The sequence below is a fragment of the Psammomys obesus genome, unplaced genomic scaffold (genome assembly GCF_907164565.1).
Source record: "Psammomys obesus unplaced genomic scaffold, mPsaObe1.curated_primary_1811, whole genome shotgun sequence".
In the NCBI taxonomy this organism is placed as follows: domain Eukaryota; kingdom Metazoa; phylum Chordata; class Mammalia; order Rodentia; family Muridae; genus Psammomys; species Psammomys obesus.
Window position 1 is genome coordinate 233,314 of NW_026592118.1, and position 23,364 is coordinate 256,677.

Sequence of the window (23,364 nt, forward strand, 5' to 3'; positions counted from 1 at the left end):
GGAAATCCATCAATGTAATCCACCACATAAACAAACTGAAGGAGAAAAACCACATGATCATCTCCTTAGATGCTGAAAAAGCATTTGACAAAGTCCAACACCCATTCATGTTTAAAGTCTTGGAGAGATCAGGAATACAAGGCACATATCTAAACATAGTAAAGGCAATATACAGCAAGCCTATAGCCAACATCAAACTCAATGGAGAGAAACTTAAATCAATCCCACTGAAATCAGGGACAAGACAAGGCTGCCCACTCTCTCCCTACCTCTTCAACATAGTACTTGAAGTCCTAGCCAGAGCAATAAGACAACTAAAGGAGATCAAGGGGATACAAATCGGAAAGGAAGAGGTCAAAGTGTCACTATTTGCAGATGATATGATAGTATATATGAGCAACCCCAAAAATTCAACCAGAGAACTCCTCCAGCTGATAAATACCTTCAGCAAAGTGGCAGGATACAAAATCAACTCAAAAAGATCAGAAGCCCTCCTGTATACCAAAGACAAAAGGGCCAAGAAAGAAATTAGGAAAACAACACCCTTCACAATAGCCACTAATAACATAAAGTACCTTGGGGTGACACTAACCAAGCAAGTGAAAGACCTGCTTGAGAAAAACTTCAAGTCTCTGAAGAAAGAAATTGAAGAAGATCTCAGAAGATGGAAAGATCTCCCGTGCTCATGGATTGGTAGGATTAACATTGTGAAAAATGGCCATCCTGCCAAAAGCAATCTACAGATTCAATGCAATTCCCATCAAAATACCAACTCAATTCTTTACAGACCTTGAAAAAAAGATTCTCAGCTTCATATAAAGAAACAAAAAACCCAGAATCTCCAAAACAATCCTGTACAACAACAGATCATCTAGAGGTATCTCTATCCCAGATCTCAAGTTGTACTACAGAGCAATAGTAATAAAAATTGCATGGTATTGGCATAAAAACAGAAAGGTGGATCAATGGAACCGCATAGAAGACCCAGAAATAAACCCACACACCTATGAATACTCGAATTTTGACAAAGAAGCCAAAACCATTCAATGGAAAAAAGACAGCATCTTCAACAAATGGTGCTGGTCCAACTGGATGTCCACATGCAGAAAAATGAAAATAGATCTATATTTATCACCCTGCACAAAACTAAAGTCCAAGTGGATTAAAGACCTCAACATAAAACCGGATACTCTAAATCTGTTAGAAGAAAAAGTGGAGAACAGCCTAGAACTCATTGGCACAGGAGACAACTTCCTGAACAGAACACCAACAGCACAGGCTCTAAGAGCAACAATCAATAAATGGGACCTCATGAAACTGAAAAGCTTCTGTAAAGCAAAGGACACTGGCATCAAAACAAAATGACTGCCTACAGATTGGGAAAGGATCTTCACTAACCCTTTATCTGACAGAGGACTAATATCGAGTATATACAAAGAACTAAAGAAGCTGAAAAGCAGCAAACCAAGTAATCCAATTAAAAAATGGGGAACAGAGCTAAACAGAGAATTCTCACAGAGGAATATCGAATGGCAGAGAAACACTTAAAGAAATGCTCAACCTCATTAGCCATCAAGGAAATGCAAATCAAAACGACCCTGAGATATCACCTTACACCTATCAGAATGGCCAAGATGAAAAACTCAAGGGACAACACATGCTGGAGAGGTTGTGGAGAAAGGGGAACCCTCCTCCACTGCTGGTGGGAATGTAAACTGATACAACCACTCTGGAAATCTATCTGGCGCTTTCTAAGACAATTAGGAATAGTGCTTCCTCAAGACCCAGCTATACCACTGCTAGGTATATACCCAAAGTTTGCTCAAGTACACAAAAGGGATATTTGCTCAACCATGTTTATAGCAGCATTATTTGTAATAGCCAGAACCTGGAAATAACCCAGATGTCCATCAACGGAGGAATGGGTACAGAAATTGTGGTATTTTTACACAATGGAATACTACTCAGCAATCAAAAAGGAGGAAATCATGAAATTTACAGGCAAATGGTGGGATCTAGAAAAGATCATCCTGAGTGAAATATCCCAGAAGGAGAAAGACAAACACGGTATATACTCACTTATATAGACTTATGAGATATGATAAACATAATGAAATCTACACACCTAAAAAAGATAATCAAGAGAGCAGACATGGGGTAAGATTATCAATCCTCGTTTAGAAAGACAGATGGGATGCGCATTGAACATATGACAGGTGTCTACTGAGCGCATCTGAAAGACTCTAACTAGCAGTGTTTTCAAAGCAAAGACTCATGACCAAACCTTTGGCAGAGTACAGGGAATCATAAGAAAGAAGGGGAGTTAGTCTGATGAGGAAAGGATAGGAGCTCCACAAGGACCAAATATATCTGGGCACAGGGTCTTTTCTGAGACTGACATACAACCAAGGACCATGTATGAATATAACCTAGAACCTCTGCTCAGATGTAGCCTGTGGTAGCTCAGTAACCAATTGGTTTCCCATAGTGAGGGGAACAAGGACTATTTCTAACAGGAACTCAATGACTGGCTCTTTGGCCTCCCCACCCCCCAAGGGAGGAGCAGTCCTGTTAGGCCACAGAGGAGAGCTTTGCAGCCAGTCCTGAAGATACCTGATAAAACAGGATCAGATGAATGGGGAGGAGGTCCCCCCTATTAGTGGACTTGGCAAGGGGCACGGTGGAGATGAGGGAGGGAGGGAGGGACTGGGAGGGAATGAGGGATCAGGACACGGCTGGGATACAGAGTTAATAAAATGTAACTGATAAGAAAAAAATAAAATTCAAAAAATAAAAAAAAGAACAAATCAATATTTAACAAAACTCGCTGTAAAGAAAGATTCATGGATCAGTTTTATCTTGTGTATTGAAATTTAGCCTTGGTAATTTTATAAACTTTTAATCATCAAATATATATCATACTAAGTCTTAACCCTGATAAACCTTGAAGCTTATTTGAATTTTCTGTGACTTGGTTTTAATTTTTTAATTTGCTTTTATATTTTATTTTTCATATTTAAGAAAAAAATTTTATTGTATAAAATCCCATCATATCTATTTTTTCTTTCTAATCTTTTTGTCCAAAGTATCAACTTATAAATTCTTTCCACATTTCTCTCTGTGTTTGTTTCTCTTATTTTATTTTTCTGAACAAGATGTGAATTCAAATTTCATAACTAATATAAGTAGTAAGTTAATATTACCTTTATACATATTATTAAATTGTCAAAAAAAATTGTCCACTGATTCTTGAAAATCTCTTTGTGGTTTTTTTTTTTTTGCAATTTCTTTTTGTTCTTTAGATTGAAAATAGACTTTTTTCATACAATATATTCTGTTTATGGCTCCACCCCCAACTCCTCCCAGATCCTCCCACTTCTCCAGGCACTCAAATCTTCCTTTCTCTCATTATAAAACAAAAACAAGCAGGGTTCCTTTCTAAAAGAGACAGACAGGGAGTGAGAAAATCAAAACAAACAAACCTGGACAGGAAAAAAAAAAAAAAAAAAAAAAAACAGAAAAACAAAACAGCCAAAGAAAAAGCACAAAATACACATACAGACATAGAGATATACATGTTGGCACGCACAGAAATCCCCTAAAAACACAAAATCAGAAGCCATAATATAATGGGCAAAATAATAATCAAAATACCTGTAGGGTAAGAAAAAGAAAAAGGGGAAAATGCCCAAAGCATTATGGGGAAAAAACAAAACAAAAGTTTATTTTGTGTTGAGTATCTACCTACTGCTGGGCATAGATCCTGGCCTTAACCGTGGTTTGTATATCCAGTGAGACTCAGAGAAAACTAACTTTTCATTTTTGTGAGCAGTTATCAATTACAGATAGCTTCTGGGTTAGGGATGGGGGATGTGTCCACTTCTCCTATCAGCACTAGGACCCCATAAGGCCTAATCCTTCACAGGCCCTGTGCATGCTGCACTGTCTCTATGAGTTTATATTGAAAGCTTGTTTCCTTGGTGCCCTCCATCCTCTCTAGCTCTTACACTCTTTCTGCTTCCCCTTCTAAAAGAGTTCCCTGAGTTCTGAGGGGAGGATGGAGACATTCCATTTAGGACCAAGGTTTCTAAGGTCCCTCACTCTATGCATTGTCTAGCTGTGAGTCTTTGTATTTATTCCCATCTATGGTGGGAGGAAGTTTCTCTGATAAGGGCTTTGACGACATTGATTTATGAGTGTAGTGCAATGTTGTTAAGGATCTTGTTGTTAAGGATCCTTTAGTAGAATTATAGTATTAAGAATTTCTGTGGGTCCATGCCCTACCTAGTCTCGGGTTCTTGGCCAACAGATTAGATTTGGGTGTGGGTTCCATCTCATGGTGTGGACCTTAAATCTAATCAGGTATTGGTTGGTTACTCCTCCAAACTTTATGCCACTATTGAACTAAAGCAATTTGCATGTAGGTCACCATTTGGAAGGGCTGGTAGTTGGGTTGGTGTTTACTCTTCTCTTTTGGTAGCATGCAGAATACCTTCTAGCACCAGGAACAAGTTTACATTCTTAATAATGATGGCCAAGTGTTCCCCTTACTCTACTTCCTTGCCATCATGAGCTGTCATTTGTTTTATTGATCTTGGCCATTCTAACTGGTGAAGATGAAATCTCAAAGTACTTTTGATTTTTCATCTCCCGCCTTGACTAAGGATGTTGAACATTTAAGTGTGTCTCAGCCGTCTGTTTCTTCTTTTGAGAATACTGTTTTTATCTGTACCACATTCTTAATTGGGTTGTTTTCTTTTTGTTCCTTTCATTGACATAGATTTTTTTTTTATATTATAGATTCTGATTAGTTTCTAATCTCCCCCTCCCCCACTACTCCTCTCAGTTCCGTCCCACTTCCCCTCCCACTTGGATCCAGATCCCTTCTATCTCTCATTAGAAAACAAACAGGCCTTGTAGAGCTCCTGTCTTCTCCAGGTCATATTAACTCCTCCTTCTATCATATGATTCCCTGCACTCTGCTGAAGGTTTGGTAATGAGTCTTGGTAGGAACAGCCCTGCTAGGCCACAAAGGAGGACTTTGCAGCCAGTCCTGAAGATACCTGATAAACCAGGGTCAGATGAAAGGGGAGGAGGTCCTCCCCTATCAGTGGACTTGGAAAGGGGCAGGGAGAAGATGAGGGAGAGAGGGTGGGATTGGGAGGGAATGAGGGAGCAGAATACAGCTGAGATACAAAGTTAATAAACTGTAACTAATATTTTAAAAAAATAAAAAAAATATTAAAAAAAGAAAGAAAACAAACAGGCATCTAAGGAATAATAATGAAATGCAATAATATAAAACAAAAACAAACAAATCAGAGTAGGACAAATGACCAAACAAGAAAAAGAGCAAAAGAAAAAGCTTAAGAAATGCATAGAGATGCAGACACACACACACACACACACACACACACACACACACACACACACACACTGTATAAAAGAGGGGGGGAAACATAGTTAACTGAAGCCACCACCCAATAGCTAGTGAGGCCTGCCAACCACTATGAAAAGGAGGTGAGATTATCTTTACCTTACTGAGCTTTAAAATGACTGCATCTTCATGACAAACGCTGAGTCAGAACCACATAGGTAAGCATGCTATTATGAGGATCTAGATTCCTTAGCCTCAGATGCTGTGTGAGATAATTGTTTAAAGGTTGCTAAATTCAGGGTAATTTATTATCCAGCATCAGATAGCTACTAGCTGGAGCCTTGTCATTTTTCATTACGCCAACCTCTATCAATTTGGGTATAGTTTTCCTCCTCTGATTGGATCCTCAAAAAATACCACATAAAACTGATGCTGGTAGTTAAAATATATACACATATACACTTCAACTCTGAACTGGATGGGCACAAGCAATTCAAAATAAAGGGCTATTAAAATAAGTGTTAAGAGTATTTGTTATACAGAGAAATTACTACTACAGTGAATAACTGCTTTCATAGTATTTAGACCCATCCCTTTCTTCTTTTAATATCTCATTTTCATTTTCAAGTACAACACAATTTCCGTTTCACCTTTTCTTTGCTCAGAATCATAACACTGGTATGAAACTGTCTTTATCACTGTTCTATTGCTATGAAGAGACACCATGACTAAAGCTACTTATATCAGCATTTAACTGGGGCTCTGTTTAGTTTCAGAAGGTCAGTCCATTTTCCATTATAGCAGAGAGCATGGCAGGGAGGTAGTGTGCTAGAGCAGTAACTGAGAGCTAATCCAGTCAGGAGAGAAAGAAAGAATGAAACTGGGCCTGATCTGGGCTTTTGAAACCTTAAAGCCCACCCCAGTGATATTATCTTCTCCAACAAGGCCACACCTTCTAATCCTTCCTAAACACTCCACCACCTGAGAAGCAAACATTTAAATATATGAGACTATAGGGGTCATTCTCATTCAAAGTACCACAAATATTAACCGATTTACTACTTAACTGTTTAGAGATATCACAAGCTTCATTATGTATTTGTGGATTTTCTTTTAAAAACAAATTAATTTGGTATATTTTTATATCAAAATCACATTTACCCAGAGATAAAACATAAAAAGAAATATACTCAATTCAGTACTTGTTTGAATTAGACTAATTCTCTTTCGTGTGATGCTGAAAATGAAAGTCACCTGCTTTCCACATCAATGCAGTATTTACTATTCTCATGGATACAGTTACCCCACCAATCAGCTGTCAGTGTACTTTATTTTGTAATAGGCATCTTCCCCCAGAAATAGATTAAAAGAGCAATGGAAATTAAGTATAAATAATGGATTTTTTAAACTTTGCCATAGATTTTAGTTGTAAAGCAAATTTCAATACTAAGTCATGAATAAAAACACACAAGAAAGAGAAAATTACAGATTCAACTCTCTGATGAACACAGATGCAAAACTTTTCAATAAAATATTTGTAAATTACCGGCACAGTGGTACACACCTGTAATCCCAGCACTCAAAAAGGCAGAGGCAGGTATATTTCTCTGAGTTCGAGGCAGGCCTGATCTAAAAAGTGAGTCCAGGACAGCCAAGGCTATACAGACAAACCCTGTCTCAAAAAACAAAATAAAACAGACAAACAAAATATTTTATAAACTAAAGTTCAGATAAAAAGGATATTCACCATGGTCAAGTTGGTTTCATTCCACAGATACGTAGCTGCTCATCATACATAAATAAATGTAATTTATCATATAAAGATGGCTTTTAACAAAACCTAACACCCAAATCCCATGATAAAAATCATGGAGAGGGTAAGGAGTGCAGAGAGTATACCTCATCATATATATGAAATATAGATATATATGATAAACCTACATCAAACTAAATGAGAAAAACTTAAGACAATCACATAAAAGGCATGAATAAGACAAAGATTTCCATGTTATACACTCCTCTTCAATAGAGTGCTTGAATTCTTAGCTAGGGTAATAGACAAAGAAGGAAACAAAGGGATATCAATAGGAAATGTCCAAATGATCAATGATCAATGACCTTAAAGACTCCAGCAAAAACAAAAACAAACAAAACTCTTTAGAGCTGATAAGCACTTGCTACAATGTGGCAATATAAACATTTAACACACAAAAATCAGTAGTCTTTCTATATACCAATGACAAATGTACTGAAAAGGAAACAAGGATATTAAACCCATTCATAACACACACCTACACACTCAAGTACAAAGACACTAACGCACAAAAACCCAGGAATCAATCTAGCCAAGGACACTAAAGACTTGTACAGTGAAAACCTTAAGACTCCAAATAAACAGAAGATACTACAAAATGAAAATACTTCCCATGCACATAAATTTGGAAAATAAATATTATGAAGATAACCATCCTACCAAAAGCAATCTACTGATTCAATGCAATCCCCATCAAAATTTCAAGCAATATTTCATAGAAATGATAAATGTAATGCTAAAATTCATATGGAAATATACACAGGACAGCCAAACTAATCCTGAACAAAAAAGAGGACTGCTGGAGGGAACATCACACCTGATTTCAAGTTTACTACAGATCCAGAGTAATAAAAAATGTCATGGTGTTGGAACAAAACAGACATGTAGGTCAATGGAATATAATAGAGAACTCAAGTATAAGTCCATGCTACTATAGCTATGTGTTTTTTTGTTTGGTTGGTTGGTTTGGGTTTTTTTTGTTTTTTGACAAAAATTCCAAACACCTCACTGGAAAAAAAGAGGGCCTCTTAAACAAATGGTGCTGGGGGGGGTGGGGGGAGAGCCGATGAAGTCTTGAATGAATGGGTATTAGTAACATGAACATGGCCATGCCAAGGACCCCAGCAACTCAGACCACTCCAATTGCACAGTTACCCCAGATCAGGATCAGGGAACTAGCAAAGCTTTCCCTGTTCCGGGTATGGATGCTGACAGTGTTTGCAAAGTATCAACCACATCTTCCTCCTCTGCTCCTTTGCAGAGACTCCCTACAAAGACTATCCAACCCACCTCCTTACTCAGCTCTACATAGTAACTGCACTGAGTTTCAGCTGCAGAGAACAGCTGACCAGATACCAGCTTTTCTGTAAGTATATCTGTTGTTTCTTCACCCCCCCCCATTGCCCCATCATGTCAATCCCAAAGCTCTGCAGGTCATGACAATGCTGGGAGTCTCAGGTAGCAACATAAAAATGAAAGAAACTTCTTCATCTGTCACCCTGCACAAAACTCAACTTCAAAATGAAGAACCTCAACATAAGATAAGATATTCTAAAAGTACTAGAGGGAAGAGTAGGGACTGTACTTCAATATGTAGACATAGGTAAGCACTTTATAAACAGGACTACAATAGCACAGGCTATATGGCCAACAGGCAACAAGTGGGATGGCTCTCAAAGCCCACAAAATAGGAGAAAATCTTTTCCAGTTACACATTCAACAGATTAGTGTCTAGTGTCTTAAATATACAAGAACAAAAAAAAAAAAAAAAAAAAAAAACAACCCACTCTAAGCATCAAGAAAACAGACAACAAAATTTTTTTTAATGGTCTAAGTAGGACTGGAGTAAAAGTCCAGTAATTAAGAGCATTCGCTGCTCTTGCAGAAGATCCAGGTTTGGTTCCTAGCCCCATACAGTTGGCTCACAACTGTCCACAACTACATTTGCCGAGGATCTAGAACCCTTTCCTGACCTCCTCAAGTGCTAGGCATGTGCATGGTATACATACACACATACAGGAAAAACACTTCCATAAAACACTTTTTTAAAGGCTTTACAACTGATAAACTCTTTTCAAAAGATGTGTTTACAAAAAGTAAATATTTTAAAAAGTGTTCAACGTCCTCAGCAATGAGTGATATGCAGATTAAATTACCTTAAAATTCGATCTCACTCCAGTCAGAATGGCCACCATCAAGAATACAAATAACAAATGTTATCATGGCTGTAGGTAAAAGGGTACTCTTTTACACTGTTGGTGAGAGTGTAACTTGGTACAGCCAATTTGGAAATCAATCTAGAGGGTTCTCAAAGGCTAGAAATAAAAATACCTTATGTGCTGAACATGATGGAGCCTGTCTTTAATCCTAGCACTCAGGAGGCAAAGCAAGTGGATTATCTGTGAGTTCCTGGCCAGTCTCTTGTTTCACAAATAAATAACAATAAATAAATAAATCTTTCAGACCCTGCTATTGCACTCTTGGGCAAACACCCAAAGGTTCCATATCACTACAAGTGACAGATGAGAGCTTGGCCCTAACTGATCCTCTAAGATTTGAGAACATTTGAGGAAAACGGTCAGGAAAAAAAAAAAAAAAAAAAATCTATGAGCCTGAAGACAGAGAAGAACCGAAAAATTCTAGACTCTAAGATACGACACAGCCAATGTAACCATGAGCTCAGAACTGCTATAATTATCTGCACTGGTCATGCACAAGACAGCCCCTTCCAAAAGTCAGTCATGGATGGAGAGGGACTTATAAGACCCCATCCCTTAATGCTACTATCAGCTCCAAACTGACTCTTGGAAGAGGGATACCCATTGTCTTCAGTTTGGTACCCTAGTAAACCCATCAGGTTTCAACGGATAGTTCACAGAGACGGAACTGGTAAAGCCCAGAGGGGACAAAAACAACAACAAAAAGGCATAAATGCGGATGGGTGAAAGAAGCAATTAGTAGGGAAGGTAGCTGGGCAGAGGAGTTAAAGATATGAAAGACCGTGTGTTGGGAACAACCAGAATGCACTCAATACACGTATGAGGCTTTTAAAGAACAAAACTAGTTAAAAAGAAAAAAATAATTAACAGGCTGTGACTTCAGCCTTTCTCCAAGCAAGGGCGTGCCCACAGGCAGGTGTGATAAAATCTGCCTAACTAACAGCGATAACAGCAAATTCACTTTTTAGTCCCAGGAAACATTAAAATGCTCCACCATTGTGTTTCGGTGTCTTATCAGAGGTCGATCGCACAGCCCTGCCGCCTTTTCCCTGACTTTGGCAGGACCTACACCGGGCGGGACGCACGCCGATGACGTCAGCGTACCCAGGGCGTGACCGCCGGACGCCACCACTGGCGGGGGTGGCCTCACCCACCTAACCGCTGCTCCGGGCCCTAGCAGCCAACTCACCTTCCCGTTGGGGTGGAAAGGGAGGCCCGGGTCGTCCGTGGTGGGGAGAGGGCAAACGCGGCCTGTCTCCTCCGCTGCTCCAGCGACGAACCCCGCGGCAGCGGCGGCGGCCTCATAGTCTGGGAAGGGATTAGGGAACGCCCGCTCCTCCATCTCCGCCTCTCCTAGGTGCAACTTGAGTCTCTTTGACATGGTCTCGCCCATGTCCGCGCGCTTTTCCTGCCTGAGAGCTCAGGGCACGGCGCGCAGGCAGGGACAAACCTCCTGGAAAGCGTTTGGGCCGAAGCTAAGCGGCGAAGCCTTCCCGGTAGCCGGTGGCTGGCACATCTGGAAGCACCTGGCGCGAAGACGCCGAACCTCCAGCCTTCGCCAGTCACGCCCTTCAAGAGTGGCTCGCAGCCGGCCGGCACGGTCCACCGAACCGCAGAGGCTCCCTTACCGTCTTACCCTCGCCACCCCCGTGGCCGTGTTCTTCCGAGAGGGTCTAGGGAAAACCGCACGTCCGAGATGCTCACGTTGCGGAAGGGAAAGCCTGGAAAGATGGGTTCATTCAAGGGTGAGCAGTTCGCAGACCAGGGAAAAGCGCATCTTCAGACGCTCCATCATCAAACTGACAGCATTTTCGCTAGCCCAGCCCTGCCGCCGTCTTTTTTCTCGGCCCCTGGTCGCGCGCCAATCACAGGGACAGCAGCTGCTTTGTTTGATTAAAAATATCTCTTGAAAAGAAAAGAATTCCAAAACGGCCCAAACACTGAAAAGATAGCTTCCCGAGGGGGGGGGGGAATACAGTCCCTCCCATTCATCACGACTAGGAGGGGGGTTGCTTGGAGGAGGAGCCACAGGCCATTGTTTTGTTTTTGTTAATGTTTTATTTTCATTCTTTGTTTTGAGTAAATTCACATATTTGGTAACGAGAAATAATATGGAAGAGTCTTATTAATCATCTAAATAGTTTATAGACCAGAGGAACACCATGATCACGAGATTAACATAACTGGCCAGCAGAATTACATGGATGGCAAAGAGAACGGAATCAAATAGATCCTTGAATTTCTATAATCACAATATGTAAACTCACAGCCTTTACTGGTTCTGTGTTTTTTGCACTGCCTGGAAGCAAATTTGTGTAATGATTTTTCCTAAAAGGAAATACTGTGTTTCAGTTTTCTTTCATTTAATAAACATTGGTACTTGGTGGAGATACCAGGTTAATAGGCAAGAAAGCCAAGAATCACAGAACAGCTTAATGGATGTGATTTCCTGAGTTCAAGAAAGGTACCTGTTAATATACTGCCAAAGGTGACATGATAGAACACTATCAAGCAGCCAAGACTTCACTCATTCTCACCTTTGGCCTCAGAACAGAGTAAAGTGGAGGGGGTTAGTTTTTTGTGTGTGTCCTTTATTATATATGCAACCCGAACCACCAGAACATGATCATGAAAGTGGAGGTGAGGGTTAGAAGACTTGGACCCTCTCTCCGGGAATCCCTAATTAGCTAGGCTCTGCCACTAACCTTCATATCCAATTGAGAGACAAGAGTGAAAAGCAGAAAAAGATTTAGTCAATGTACCTACATGGAGAGGAGACACTAAGAACCAGTGACAAACACAACACACACACACACACACACACACACACACACACACACACACACCTGCTCCACTTGTCTTCAGATCCTGACCCAAGGCTTTGGTTTAAACTCTAGACCTTGTAGATATGCCTTGTTCAGCAGCCCAGGTCCAGGTATGCTCTGGCCAATCATTGGTCCATCATACTGTCTGCTTCTCCATCTTCTGCAAGGTGATCTGACAAGTCCACACAACTGTGAAGTCTTTAGAAGGCAATTCTTCCTCTGGCTGGCACCAGGTCTCAGTGTTCTATTTTGTGACTCATGGGAAAAGTCCTCAGATTGCATGTAGTTTATACTGCTACTATATCTGGGGTTTCTCTTCAGAATGTTTAAAGGAAGCATATGTTTGCCTCAATATTAAAAAGACCCTACTAGCTTGTGTAGTTGCTGTTTAGATGTAACAACCCCCAACTGTCATCATTTAGTTTATCACTGTCTGGGTATCTGCTGTCTAATGACCATGTCACACCCAGAGCTAGGATGTGGCTGCAATGGGAAAGGAAAGAAGTGACTTATCCAGCAACAGTGGCTTGTGAATGAACAAAGAGTGTTTCCTTTCTGTAATTTCAGAGTCCTATCATTCATGCATCCATCACTCTCTTAGAACAGATGTCACCATACTCTTTTTTCTTATGGGGAAAGTGTTCTAAAATTGATAGACATAATAAAACCATGTAGTCTGTATGCCACAACAGCAAAGAATAACAATACATATGTTTTGATCCACAATACACCTTCAAATAAAATATCAAGGAGTCTAGAGGATCCACAAGAAAGAGGGTGATCATATCCTCAACATATCATTGGCTTTTGATAAGCGTGGGGCCATAAATAACATCTAAATAACTACATGTTGCCAATAAATGATAAAAAGATCACAGAAGAGATCACAAGCTAAACAAAAGCTGCCCACCTGCCAGTCCAAATCTAAAAAGTATGAAACCCAGACAGTTTGTTTAGAAAATGGTTTTCTCTCATCACTCTAGCCATTACCATCTAAGACCGTAAAACATTCAAGCAGAATGGATGCAGCCATATATAGAAGACAAAGAAGCAAAATGTGTAAAAGTATCATGCCTGTAACTTTCAGAGCTCTGGCATTTGGATAATAATCTGCTAGAAGCCTGACAATATAATAGACAGCTTCCTTGTAAGAGAAGCCTTTGGGTCCCATATCTTCAGCTGTGACGCAGGCAGCAGAACTGCCTATATTAAATTTAGAATTTTCTTGGACTATTTGATGGGGTTCACAGTGATTGTTAATAATATCCCTTTCTTTGCAGATAGCTGTGTGAGTGTGCAGCCCCAGATATACATATGTATCCGTTTGCTTCCCATTTCTGTGACAAACACCATGGCCAAAATCAATATGGAGAGGAAAGGGTTCATTTAGCTACATGCCTGGATCTTAGTCCACCATAAAGGGAGATCAGAGCAGGAACAGAAGCAGGAAACTTGTAGAAAAGCAGCAGCAGAAGAAGGAAACTTGTAGAAAAGCTGCTTATTTGCTTGCTTCCCTGCCATAATGGACTCTTATTCCTCTGCAACTGTAAGCCCGAATCAACTTTTCCTCTTATGAATTGCCTTTGTCACATTGATTTATCACAGCAATATAAAAGAAACTAATGTAAAAGTTGGTACCAAAGAGTGGATTGTTGCTGTGGAGAACATGACCATGTTTCGGTGGGGAGTATATAATCTGCAACTCTGAACTAGAAAAGCAATATTGACATGGAAAGTGTTTGATTCGAGAGTCTAATACTTTGTTACAACATTCATTTTCTGCCTTATTAATTCTATTCTGAGTGGATGGATTCCCATCAGCAAACATTTGGAGAATAAAGTTTTCTATAGATTGGTCTTTAAGGTCATGTCTAGAAGCACAGGTTTCTAGCAAGACATCATGGCATACAGGCTCAAGATTTTCCCCATCAGCAGTGTAAGATGGGGGCAGACCTTAAATGTCATCTCCAGCCCTTCTGTTAGAAGAGCCTCATATTTCACTACTCAGTTGTCCAACGGCCATGAGAATCTTTTAGAATTAAGTATTTCCTCAATGTTGTGAGGGTTCTATACAATGAGGGGATTTCCAGTATCAGTTTATGTGCTGCAGGGACCAGGAGCACTCTGTGGCTTTACTTGCTCTTAGGCGTCCTGGCCATTCCTTAGGCAGTAGTTCAATTCCTTGCTAAGGTATTTCATTGTTGTGGCATGGGTTCTATTAGCTGAGCCAGAATTCCCAGGGAAGTTTCCTGTCTCTCGGTGACATAAAGGGAAAGTCATGGATGAGGAGGGCTCCCTAATTGCACCTTTGGGCTGTTAGAAATAGTCAGTCATGGTTTGCCTTGGTAGAGGTGCTGGGTGGGCAATATTAGAACAGGATTTGATAACTGCAATCTTGTGTTATTTAGGCTTTGCTAATGAAAGGGCTCTGTGAACATAAGAAGGTCTGAATTTTCCCAACATCTCCTCCAAAGGAAACATTCAGGAGCCGGGGTGGGGGGGGGGGGAGTGGGGTACCATACAGCTGTGGGCTAAACTCTCTGAGGTCTTTTAGTATATGGTAGACAGCGCTCCAGGAGAGCTAAGTAGTCAGATTGTAATATATGGGTTTTGTTGGAGCCAGAGAAAGAGGACTCAGGTGGCAGAAATACATGGCTATATATGTAGCCTCTTGATTTCCAAGGTAGAGAAGCATTCCAGAGCTCTAAAGAAGAGCAAGGACAAGTTTTTGTTAGTCTTGTGGGTTCCCAACAGAGAGCTAATGCCCCTCGGGAGTGCAGGCACCCAGGAAAGCTTTCCTACACATTAACTCACTCCTAGCTGCCTCCATTTGAATTTCAGGCACTTCCCACCTCCAACTTAAAGCAAGATTGGCAAAACTTTCTATTTTGGAACATTAGGAATTTTCAAGAATACTTCAGGTTTCACTTATGTGCTATAGCATCTCAAGAAACAGAGAAAATTGAGTCTTTCCTTCCCCTATTCCCCTAGACAGCCTGTCTTCAGTTGTATACACTTACCTATTCATCCTCGAGTGAAGCAATCAAGCAGAGGGATGACTTTCCCCATGGACCTTCCCAGGTGTATTGAGTGAAAAAACCTTCCCTTTCCCACCTTCTATCCCTGGAGAGATGTTTGTTCTTTTGGAGGAGTCCAACTTGGCAGTGTCACTTGACTTAAGTGGCGATATAAGTCCTGCCCTAGTTTTTGAAGAAGAAATCTCCATTTAGCCATAGGAGATCAAAGCGTGCTAGTCTATCAGAGCCTGACCCCCCTACTCTCCTTATTTCTAGTAGAGGTGGGGGCTGACTTGGGGTTCAAACCATGTTAGTCATGGTCAAAGGGTTCCCTCGCTCTGAAGTGGCCCACAGAGTACCAGAAGACCATGGCCACTTCTGAGTCCTTTTTGATTTTTACCAATGCATACCTATCTTGAGTAGAGGTCTTCTCAAATCACAGATGAACCCCCAGGAGATGTAATGGGGTGCTGGTAGTCATCAAGGGAATCTCTGAGTTTATTCCATGGAATGACAAGGAATTGAATGTCAGGAAAAGGCAAGACTGAGTTGTGGAGAAAACAAAAGTAACAGCTTTTTTTTTGCAAACAGCTCCCTTTGGGATGGGAGAAGCCCCAAAGCTGGGAATATGCTAAAGGGACACTCAACTGGGTGTTTTATAAGGTCCCTGGGTCCTCCTCTTTTTCTCTTCTGTTTCTGTTTGGATACATACCCCTTATGCCTTCCTTTCTTGTCTGGGAACAAGAAGCCACTATCTTAGGGAGTCATTTTCACTATTCCTGTCTACCTATGTCCCTCTACTTCAACCTCAGTAATTTTTATAGTTTTTTTTAAAGGTCATAAAATATATTAGTGGGTACATCTGGTAAGCAGGCTACAGCAAAGTTCGGAAGCAGTTATAGGCCTTACCTGCTATCTGACAACATCCTTATGATTGGTAGAAACTAGGGGTCTGTTCATATATTCCAAAGGATTTACATATTGGTGGCAAAGGTGTCAGGTCCTGTATAGAGGAGGGTAATAGATGTCTATTACGGGGGCTAATGATGCTTCAGTACATATTGGCTCTGGACTTGTGATCTTCCAACTTCTCCGCATCACCAAGGTCTAGACAGTCAACCAGTCTCGGCAGACACAGCTTCTTTCCAGGAATTCTCTTTCACATTAGGTGATAGTGGGCTGTGAGTACATTCCCAAAAGAATTATAAAGAGTCTGCACAAAAACAATAGATCAGACACAGAGGTAGGCAATAAATGGCTTTTAAACCATCTAAAGACAGCTGAAGATAACCTGGCTCTGACCCTGTAACATTCCAAGTCTCTACAGTCATGGAGAGTTCTAATATGTCAGTCAGCTTTGTAGATGGGGTGGGGGCTTCTTAAGACAGGGTTTCTCTGTGTAGCTCTGGGTGTCCTAGAACTTAGTCAGTATCCCAGGCTGGCCTCAAACTCAGAGAGTTCCCAGCTTCTGCTTCCAGAGTGCTGGGATTAAAGGTGGGCACCACACACCAAGCTAGCCTTGTACTATCTTAGGTAGGTAAATTCCTCTCCCCTGGCCCACCCCAACTTCCAGTTTATAATGTGGACAATTATTAATCTTATTATTCCAATAAGGATACTGAATTATTCATTGTACCAAGAAGGGAATTGGGTTGTCTGGCTTATAAATATGTAACAAGCTCTCTCTCCCTCACTATTGCATAAGGAAAATCAAACAGGAATTACTTCCATGTACAGTTGGGATCAAAAACCCACTGAATAATTCCAGTAAACCATTTGACTAAGGGACAGCTGTCTGTTTACTTAACCAGACCGCCTTATAGAAGTGGGTCTCAATCTTCATAATGCTGTGACCCTTTAATACAGTTTCTTGTGGTTTGGGTGAATCCCAACCACATATTTTCATTGCTACTTCATAACTGTAATTTTGTTATTATTGTGAATTGTAACGGAAATATTTGCGTTCTTCCGATGATCTTAGACAACAGCAGTGAAAGGGCTGTTCCACTCCCAAAGTGGTCGTGATCCATAGGTTGCAAACAGCTTACTTACAGGTATGAATTAGCTGTGCTTCGTCATAGTATTCACAACTAACAACTCTCAAGTTGTAAAAGCCTCCACAGTATACAAAGTAAGAGGAAAGCAATTCTTAAATTTTTTATTGGGGATGGCATCCAAACAGGGCCACAGAAACTGTGATACTGTACGATTAAGATTAAACAAGATGCTACTTCTAAGAGATTCAATATGTCTGTTTGAAGACTCTGAAGATAACCACGAAAGTCGAAGCCAAGCGCTATGTGACTGCAGTTGGGTCTACTTCTTGGCACCTCTGTGATTAACCCTCCTGAAAAGCTGGACACCCAAATGAGGATTGGTTTAGTCTACAGTTTCTGGACCCGGGAACGTCAGTTCTGCTGCCGGAACCACAAAGCCAACGCCGGTGGTTCCCGGGCTGCATTCAGCTTTGCACAGAGGGGCGGGGCGCCACGGGCCAGGGTGACCCGGCGGGTAGAAGCCGGGGAAACCGTGGAGAAGTTCGGAGCAGGGTCTCGTTGGTGTCTGAGCGGCCATGCTGAGCGCCACGTGCCGCAGGCTCGCCCAGGGGCTGTGGAGGCCGCGCGCATCGGCTGCTGTCACCCGGAGATGTCTCCTTGTGCCCGGCGCCAGGTCCTACGCGGACCAGAGCGAGAAGGCTGAGGAGCCCTGCACCTTCCACCCGGCGCTGCTGCAGTTTTTAGTGTGTCCGCTCTCCAAGAAGCCGCTTAGGTAAAACTCACCAGCCGCCTTTCCCCGGGGAAGGGGTGGCCTGTGGCCACAGCTGGCATGACCTGAGCCCACTCCAAGAATACGACCCCGCCAGGACACACCCCTGTTGGGGGTCAGTCCCGCCCACGACCCGAGCTGAACTTTTCTCCGCCTCCCCAGTGGCTGCTCTTTACCATCAATCCTGGAGGGGTTTCTCACGCTGTCTGGTCTTCAGAGCCAGTTGAACCACAATGTCAGGGCCAGCGTCTGGACCTTTCTTTTTTCATTCTGTTTTTTTTTTGCGTGTGTGTATGTGTGAGAGAGTAGTTGCGCGCCATCGAAGGAGGTCAACTTGTACTGTCTTCTTCACTCACTGGAAGGGATAAGAGAACCTGGAGCAAATAGAGCTGGGACTTCACTCTCAGGAGTTTACATATTTAACTGATGATCAGCACTCAGGTTCTTGTATTCACAGGGTAAGCAGTTTGACTTACGAGTCTTCCCAGCCTCTCTCTTCATCCTTGCTTTTGTTGTGGTTTGGTTTGGTTTGGTTTGGTGAGACAAGTTTCCCTATTTGGTTTGCTCCTTTCTGGAACTCTAACCCAGGCTAGCCTCCAAGTTGTGATACTCTTCCTGCCTCAGCCTCCTTCAACTCCCTTCAAGGGAGTTAAAGCATCACTCCTGCCTTCAATCGTCTTTAAAAAGTCTCTTGTTTGCAGTGTACTGCCACGTATATGAACCAGAGATGCTCAGGACAAAATCAGAACAATTCACTATTTAAGACAAAATTATCATTGTAGCTTCCAGAGTCTTGTGAAGTGCTAAACCGGTACACTCGATGCCTGGCAGTGTTAATCTCACTGCACTGTCCTTTGCTTTCAGTTGTGGCCTACCTGGGTTTTATTAAAATTTTAACCTTCAGCTGGTTTCGGGGAAAATACATCCACAGTTCCAGACTCCAGAAAGAGAATAATGATCGGCACCATTAGTATTACGAAATTAATAAATGCAAAAATGTGGTTATCTTTAGGTAGCAAATTACTAGCGATTTTTACTCTGATTTTCACCTTCTAGAGTAGTTTCTCTATATGAAGAGATTATTCAGTTTCCTGAAATCATCAATCACCATTTGCTTTACTGTTTAGCTAATTGTGTAGCTAGCTCACTGTAGACTCTCCTTTCCAGAGTTCCTCCTTTGTGGTCTTTCCTCTTCCAGGCTTTTATTTTGCGTGTTTTCATTCTCAGTGGTTTCTTTCTGCTGTCTCATATAAATCTATCTAGCATTTACATCAACATAGGAAGTTCTCTCTTTTTTTTCCCCCTCTCAGAATGGTTTGGGGTGCCCAAAACAAGAAAGAAATACTGTCACGAAACATAGACGTATTTTCTAACTTGTATGAAAAAGTTAAGGCATACATAGGGAATAAAAAAAAAAGACAAATACTAAATCCGATAGGAATAATTACATATTATAAGATGATTTTTCTGAAAGAAATGGTAGATTGACCTATGTGTTCAAGAAGAAAGCTATTGGAAGAGTAACTCTGATTCAAACATTGGATAGTGCTATTTATTGTGCATCAAACCCTTCTAAGCTTTAATTTTCCATAATTCACTTTTCTCCCAGATATGAAGCATCGACAAATGAACTGATTAATGAAGAGTTGGGAATAGCGTATCCAATCATTGATGGAATTCCTAATATGATACCACAGGCTGCAAGAACAACACATCAAAATAAGAAGCAAGAAAAAGTTGAGCAGCACTAGACCGTGATTCTTAAAAACATAACTATGGATTTCTCATAATGCCGTGTACCTTTAAAACGGGGGAAGGGCAGTTGGAATAAACAGTGATTCTGCCTTGGCCTGTTGGACTGTTCTTTCACTGCTCTCTTAATAAAGCAGGGCTGTTCTGCTCTGTCTTTCTGGAGGAGAACTTCCCACAGGGCTATTCCAGCACAACCAGGCTTTGCTTTTACAGTCTGCTCCTGTCATGCCAGGAGGTAGTCATGCTCTAACTACCATGCCAGCGTGTGTGTGTTCTTCTACCTTTGGAACTAGATGGGCCCAAAACTCAATAAACATAGTTAGTACAACCATAGCCAGGATGATAAGTATAATAGAGTAGAAGGTCTTCAGCAGCATCTGTGAAAACTATACACAAGGCTATTTGGTTTACAAAAATATTTATCTGTCTTGTTTCTCTCAGGCTTAGGACTAGGAGGCAGGCAGTGGAACCTTTTTCATACATGTTTCCTTGTTTTTTTGAAGATTTTTACTTATAACTGCTGTGTCAGAAGAAACATTTCAGTGACATGTCTCACTCAGATTAACAGTGCCAGTCATTGGCTGAGGCCTGTTTTTCATCCCATTCATTAAAAAGTTAGTAATCTAAAATGTTTAGCTTCAAGGTCAGTGGTAAGCTTAAGTACTTAGAAAATTCTGAGTTTGTAAAATTACCTTAATTACATTGGACCATATGCTTACATCAATAAAACAAGATGCTGACAATTTAACAATGAACCCAGTTTGCTGGGGAGAAAGGACGACTGTTTGAATAGATGTTTTTGTCTCAAAAGTCTCGAGAAAACAACATGGAAATACTTTATGTAGCTACGTTTTATTTACAGAGGCACTTAATATTCAAAAGAGAATAATTTCCCAGGAAATCGAGGTACGTTGGGTAGGTAAGGTCAGGACTGGTTATGTACCATTAAAGTTTAGAGCCATGTTTCAAGGTATACTAGTTTTTTGGGGTTTTTTTTTGTTGTTGTTGTTGTTTTGTTTTGTTTTTGCCCTGGGAAATTGGTATGCCCTAATGTCTTGAGCTTTGGTTTTCTAGAACTGTAACAAAACTGATTGAGAATGATAGAGTATGTACCTTAGAAGCATACCAGAAATGTTTCAATCCTTACCCTAAAAAAATTTAAAAATTGGTTATAAATTTAATTGCTTATAAATGCTCCAGCCCAGGTCCTTGGGCATGATAGGCAAGTGTGCAGTCACTGAAATCCTCTACTAATGTGTTAATCTTTCTATTTATGTTGGGTAGTCACATGACATGGGGAAGTCACTGGACAACTTGTGGAATTGATTCTCTCTTTGCACCATGTGTATTCTGCAGCTTGAACTCAGGTGGTCAGGCTTGGTGATGAGACCTTTATCATCTAGGTTATCTCACTGTCCCCCAATTGATTCTTAATGAGCCAGTCTCCTAAAGTAGTTAATATATTTACAGTGATTCTTCCTGTAAAATAAAAAATTAAAACCTGCCATACATGTTTTCTATTATATGGTCAATATAATTAAATATAAGTCACATTTTTATATTATCACATAGCAACACAGAGCTAAAATATAACATATGGCATCTCAGTTCCTGAAGTGCAGTTTTTTTGTTTGTTTGTTTACAATTGATTCACTTTGTATCTCAGCTGTAGCCCTTTCCCTCATCCCCTCTCAATCCCACCCTCCCTCTCCTCTTCTCTTCCCATGCCCCTCCCCAAGTCCACTAATAGGGGAGGTCCTCCTCCCCTTCCCTCTGACCCAAGCCTATCAGGTCTCATGAGAACTGGCTGCATTGTCTTCCTATGTGGGCTGGTTAAGGCTGCTTCCCCATCAGAGGGAGGTGATCAAAGAGCCAGTCACTGAGTTCATGTCAGAGACAGTCCCTGTTCCCATTATTAGGGAACCCACTTGGAGACTGGGCTCCCATGGGCTACATCTGTGCAGGCTATATCTAGGTTATCTCCATGCATTGTCCTTGGTTGTAGTATCAGTCTTAGAAAAGATTTCTTGGTTCTGTTGCTCTCCTTATGGAGTTCCTGTCCCCTCCAGAGCTTTCTATCTTTGCCTTCTTTCATTAGATTCTGTGCACTCTGCCCTAAGTTTGGCTATGAGTCTCAGCATCTGCTTTGATACCCTGCTGGGTAGAGTCTTTCAGGGGCCTTCTGAGGTAGGCTCTTGTCCTGTTCCCTGTTTTCTCCTGCTTCTAATGTCTATCCCATTTGTTTTCTTAGTGAGGACTGAGCAAATTCCCTAGGGCTGAAGTGGAGTTTTTAACCCTGAATTTCACACTTAGCCAACTGAAAACTGGTTAACATAAAAAGAACAGTTTTGCCAATAAGATAGTGTTAATCTGGTAAGTCAGTTGCAGATTTTTTAACTAATCACTTTAGGGAGCTGGCAAGTTATCTCTGAGGGAGCTCAATATTTAACTCTTCTCTCATATAATCTACATGTACAAAGTACGGTTGGTGCAGGTATCGGCACAGTACACAGTGTTTAATCTCAGAAGCTAGAGAGGAGGTAATGGCACAATTGTACAGATGGGGAAACAAGAGTGTCTGCTAAGCCAGGGAGACTCCTTTGAAACCCAGCACTTGAGAGGTGCAGGCAGGATCAGGAAGTCAGTCAATGACATCTTGAGATAGAAAAAATCTTTATCAAAATGCCACTTAAGCCCGTTGGGTCACCAAAGAAGACAAGCAAGTAGAAGAGAGCATGGAGAGGCAAGAGGTTGGGGAGGAAGTGTTAAGAGGGTATGGGGGGATCCAAGATGGTGGTGACCAGTGTTCACCGTATCTGAGAGGCAGAGGATCTGAAACTCCGAAATGGGTGAGTTGAGGGGCAACTGAAGCCAGAAAATTGACACTGAGACTTCCTGAATGAGAGGGAACATCACATGAGCTGAGACCATTTAGATTCAGGTCACCAGCGGACTTCTCTGGGGGCAGAGAATGGTGAACATTCGAACTGCTTGCACTTTCCCATTTCGGGCCTCCTCCTCGGCGGAGCCAGCTCACAGAGACTCTAAAAGACTCTTAGAGACTCTTAGCACAGAACTCACTGCCAGGAAACTGAGACAGCAGAGATAGGGCTCCTAGCTCCTGAGCCGTGGCTGCCTGCTGTACCAGCCTTCCAAGTTCCAGATCGATGGTATCATCCATCCTTCCAAATCCTGGGTCTTCGAGCAGCTGTACGGACTCCTCAGGGCCTCCCAGCCAGTGACTGTACAGACCGCCCAATCCCTCAGTGGCAGACAGCCGGCTGTACAGCCACCAAAGTCATGACACCTGCCAAACCACCCAGGTACACAAGGCACCAGGCCACCTAGATCAGTGGACCACTGTTGTGGCTCCCCAGGACTTCCCAGCGGGCACCTGGACTGGCCTTCCAGTTCTGCTACTGCACCTGGACTCCCAAGATTGGTGGCTGCAGCACCACTGAGCTAAAGGAGCTCCTACACCCGCGTTTGAAACCAGCAGGCCCAAAACTGAGAGTAGAGAACAGGGAGAACCCCTGTGCTTTCCAATTTGACCTGCTAGAGAGTGAGTGCGCCTTCAAGACCCTGCAGAGCCCCA

The 23,364-nt window shown here is 41.6% G+C and overlaps 2 protein-coding genes across 4 annotated transcripts in view; one reads left to right on the forward strand and one right to left on the reverse strand.

The window, feature by feature from the left end:
* The window catches only part of Lancl2 (LanC like glutathione S-transferase 2), a 79,700-nt gene extending 68,751 nt beyond the window's left edge, over positions 1-10,949 (reverse strand). For all 3 annotated transcript variants that reach the window (XM_055612955.1, XM_055612954.1, XM_055612953.1), the window contains exon 1: positions 10,599-10,949. In XM_055612955.1, coding sequence (XP_055468930.1) covers positions 10,599-10,802 — 204 coding nt within the window. In that variant the 5' untranslated portion in view covers positions 10,803-10,949. The remainder of the gene's footprint in view (positions 1-10,598) is intronic.
* Positions 10,950-17,713: 6,764 nt separating this feature from the next.
* Positions 17,714-19,865, forward strand: Pyurf (PIGY upstream open reading frame). Its single transcript, XM_055612785.1, has 2 exons — positions 17,714-18,020; positions 19,627-19,865. Exons 1-2 carry the CDS (start codon positions 17,824-17,826, stop codon positions 19,766-19,768), a joined length of 339 nt encoding a protein of 112 aa, XP_055468760.1. The 5' UTR covers positions 17,714-17,823; the 3' UTR covers positions 19,769-19,865.
* The last annotated feature ends 3,499 nt before the right edge of the window (positions 19,866-23,364 follow it).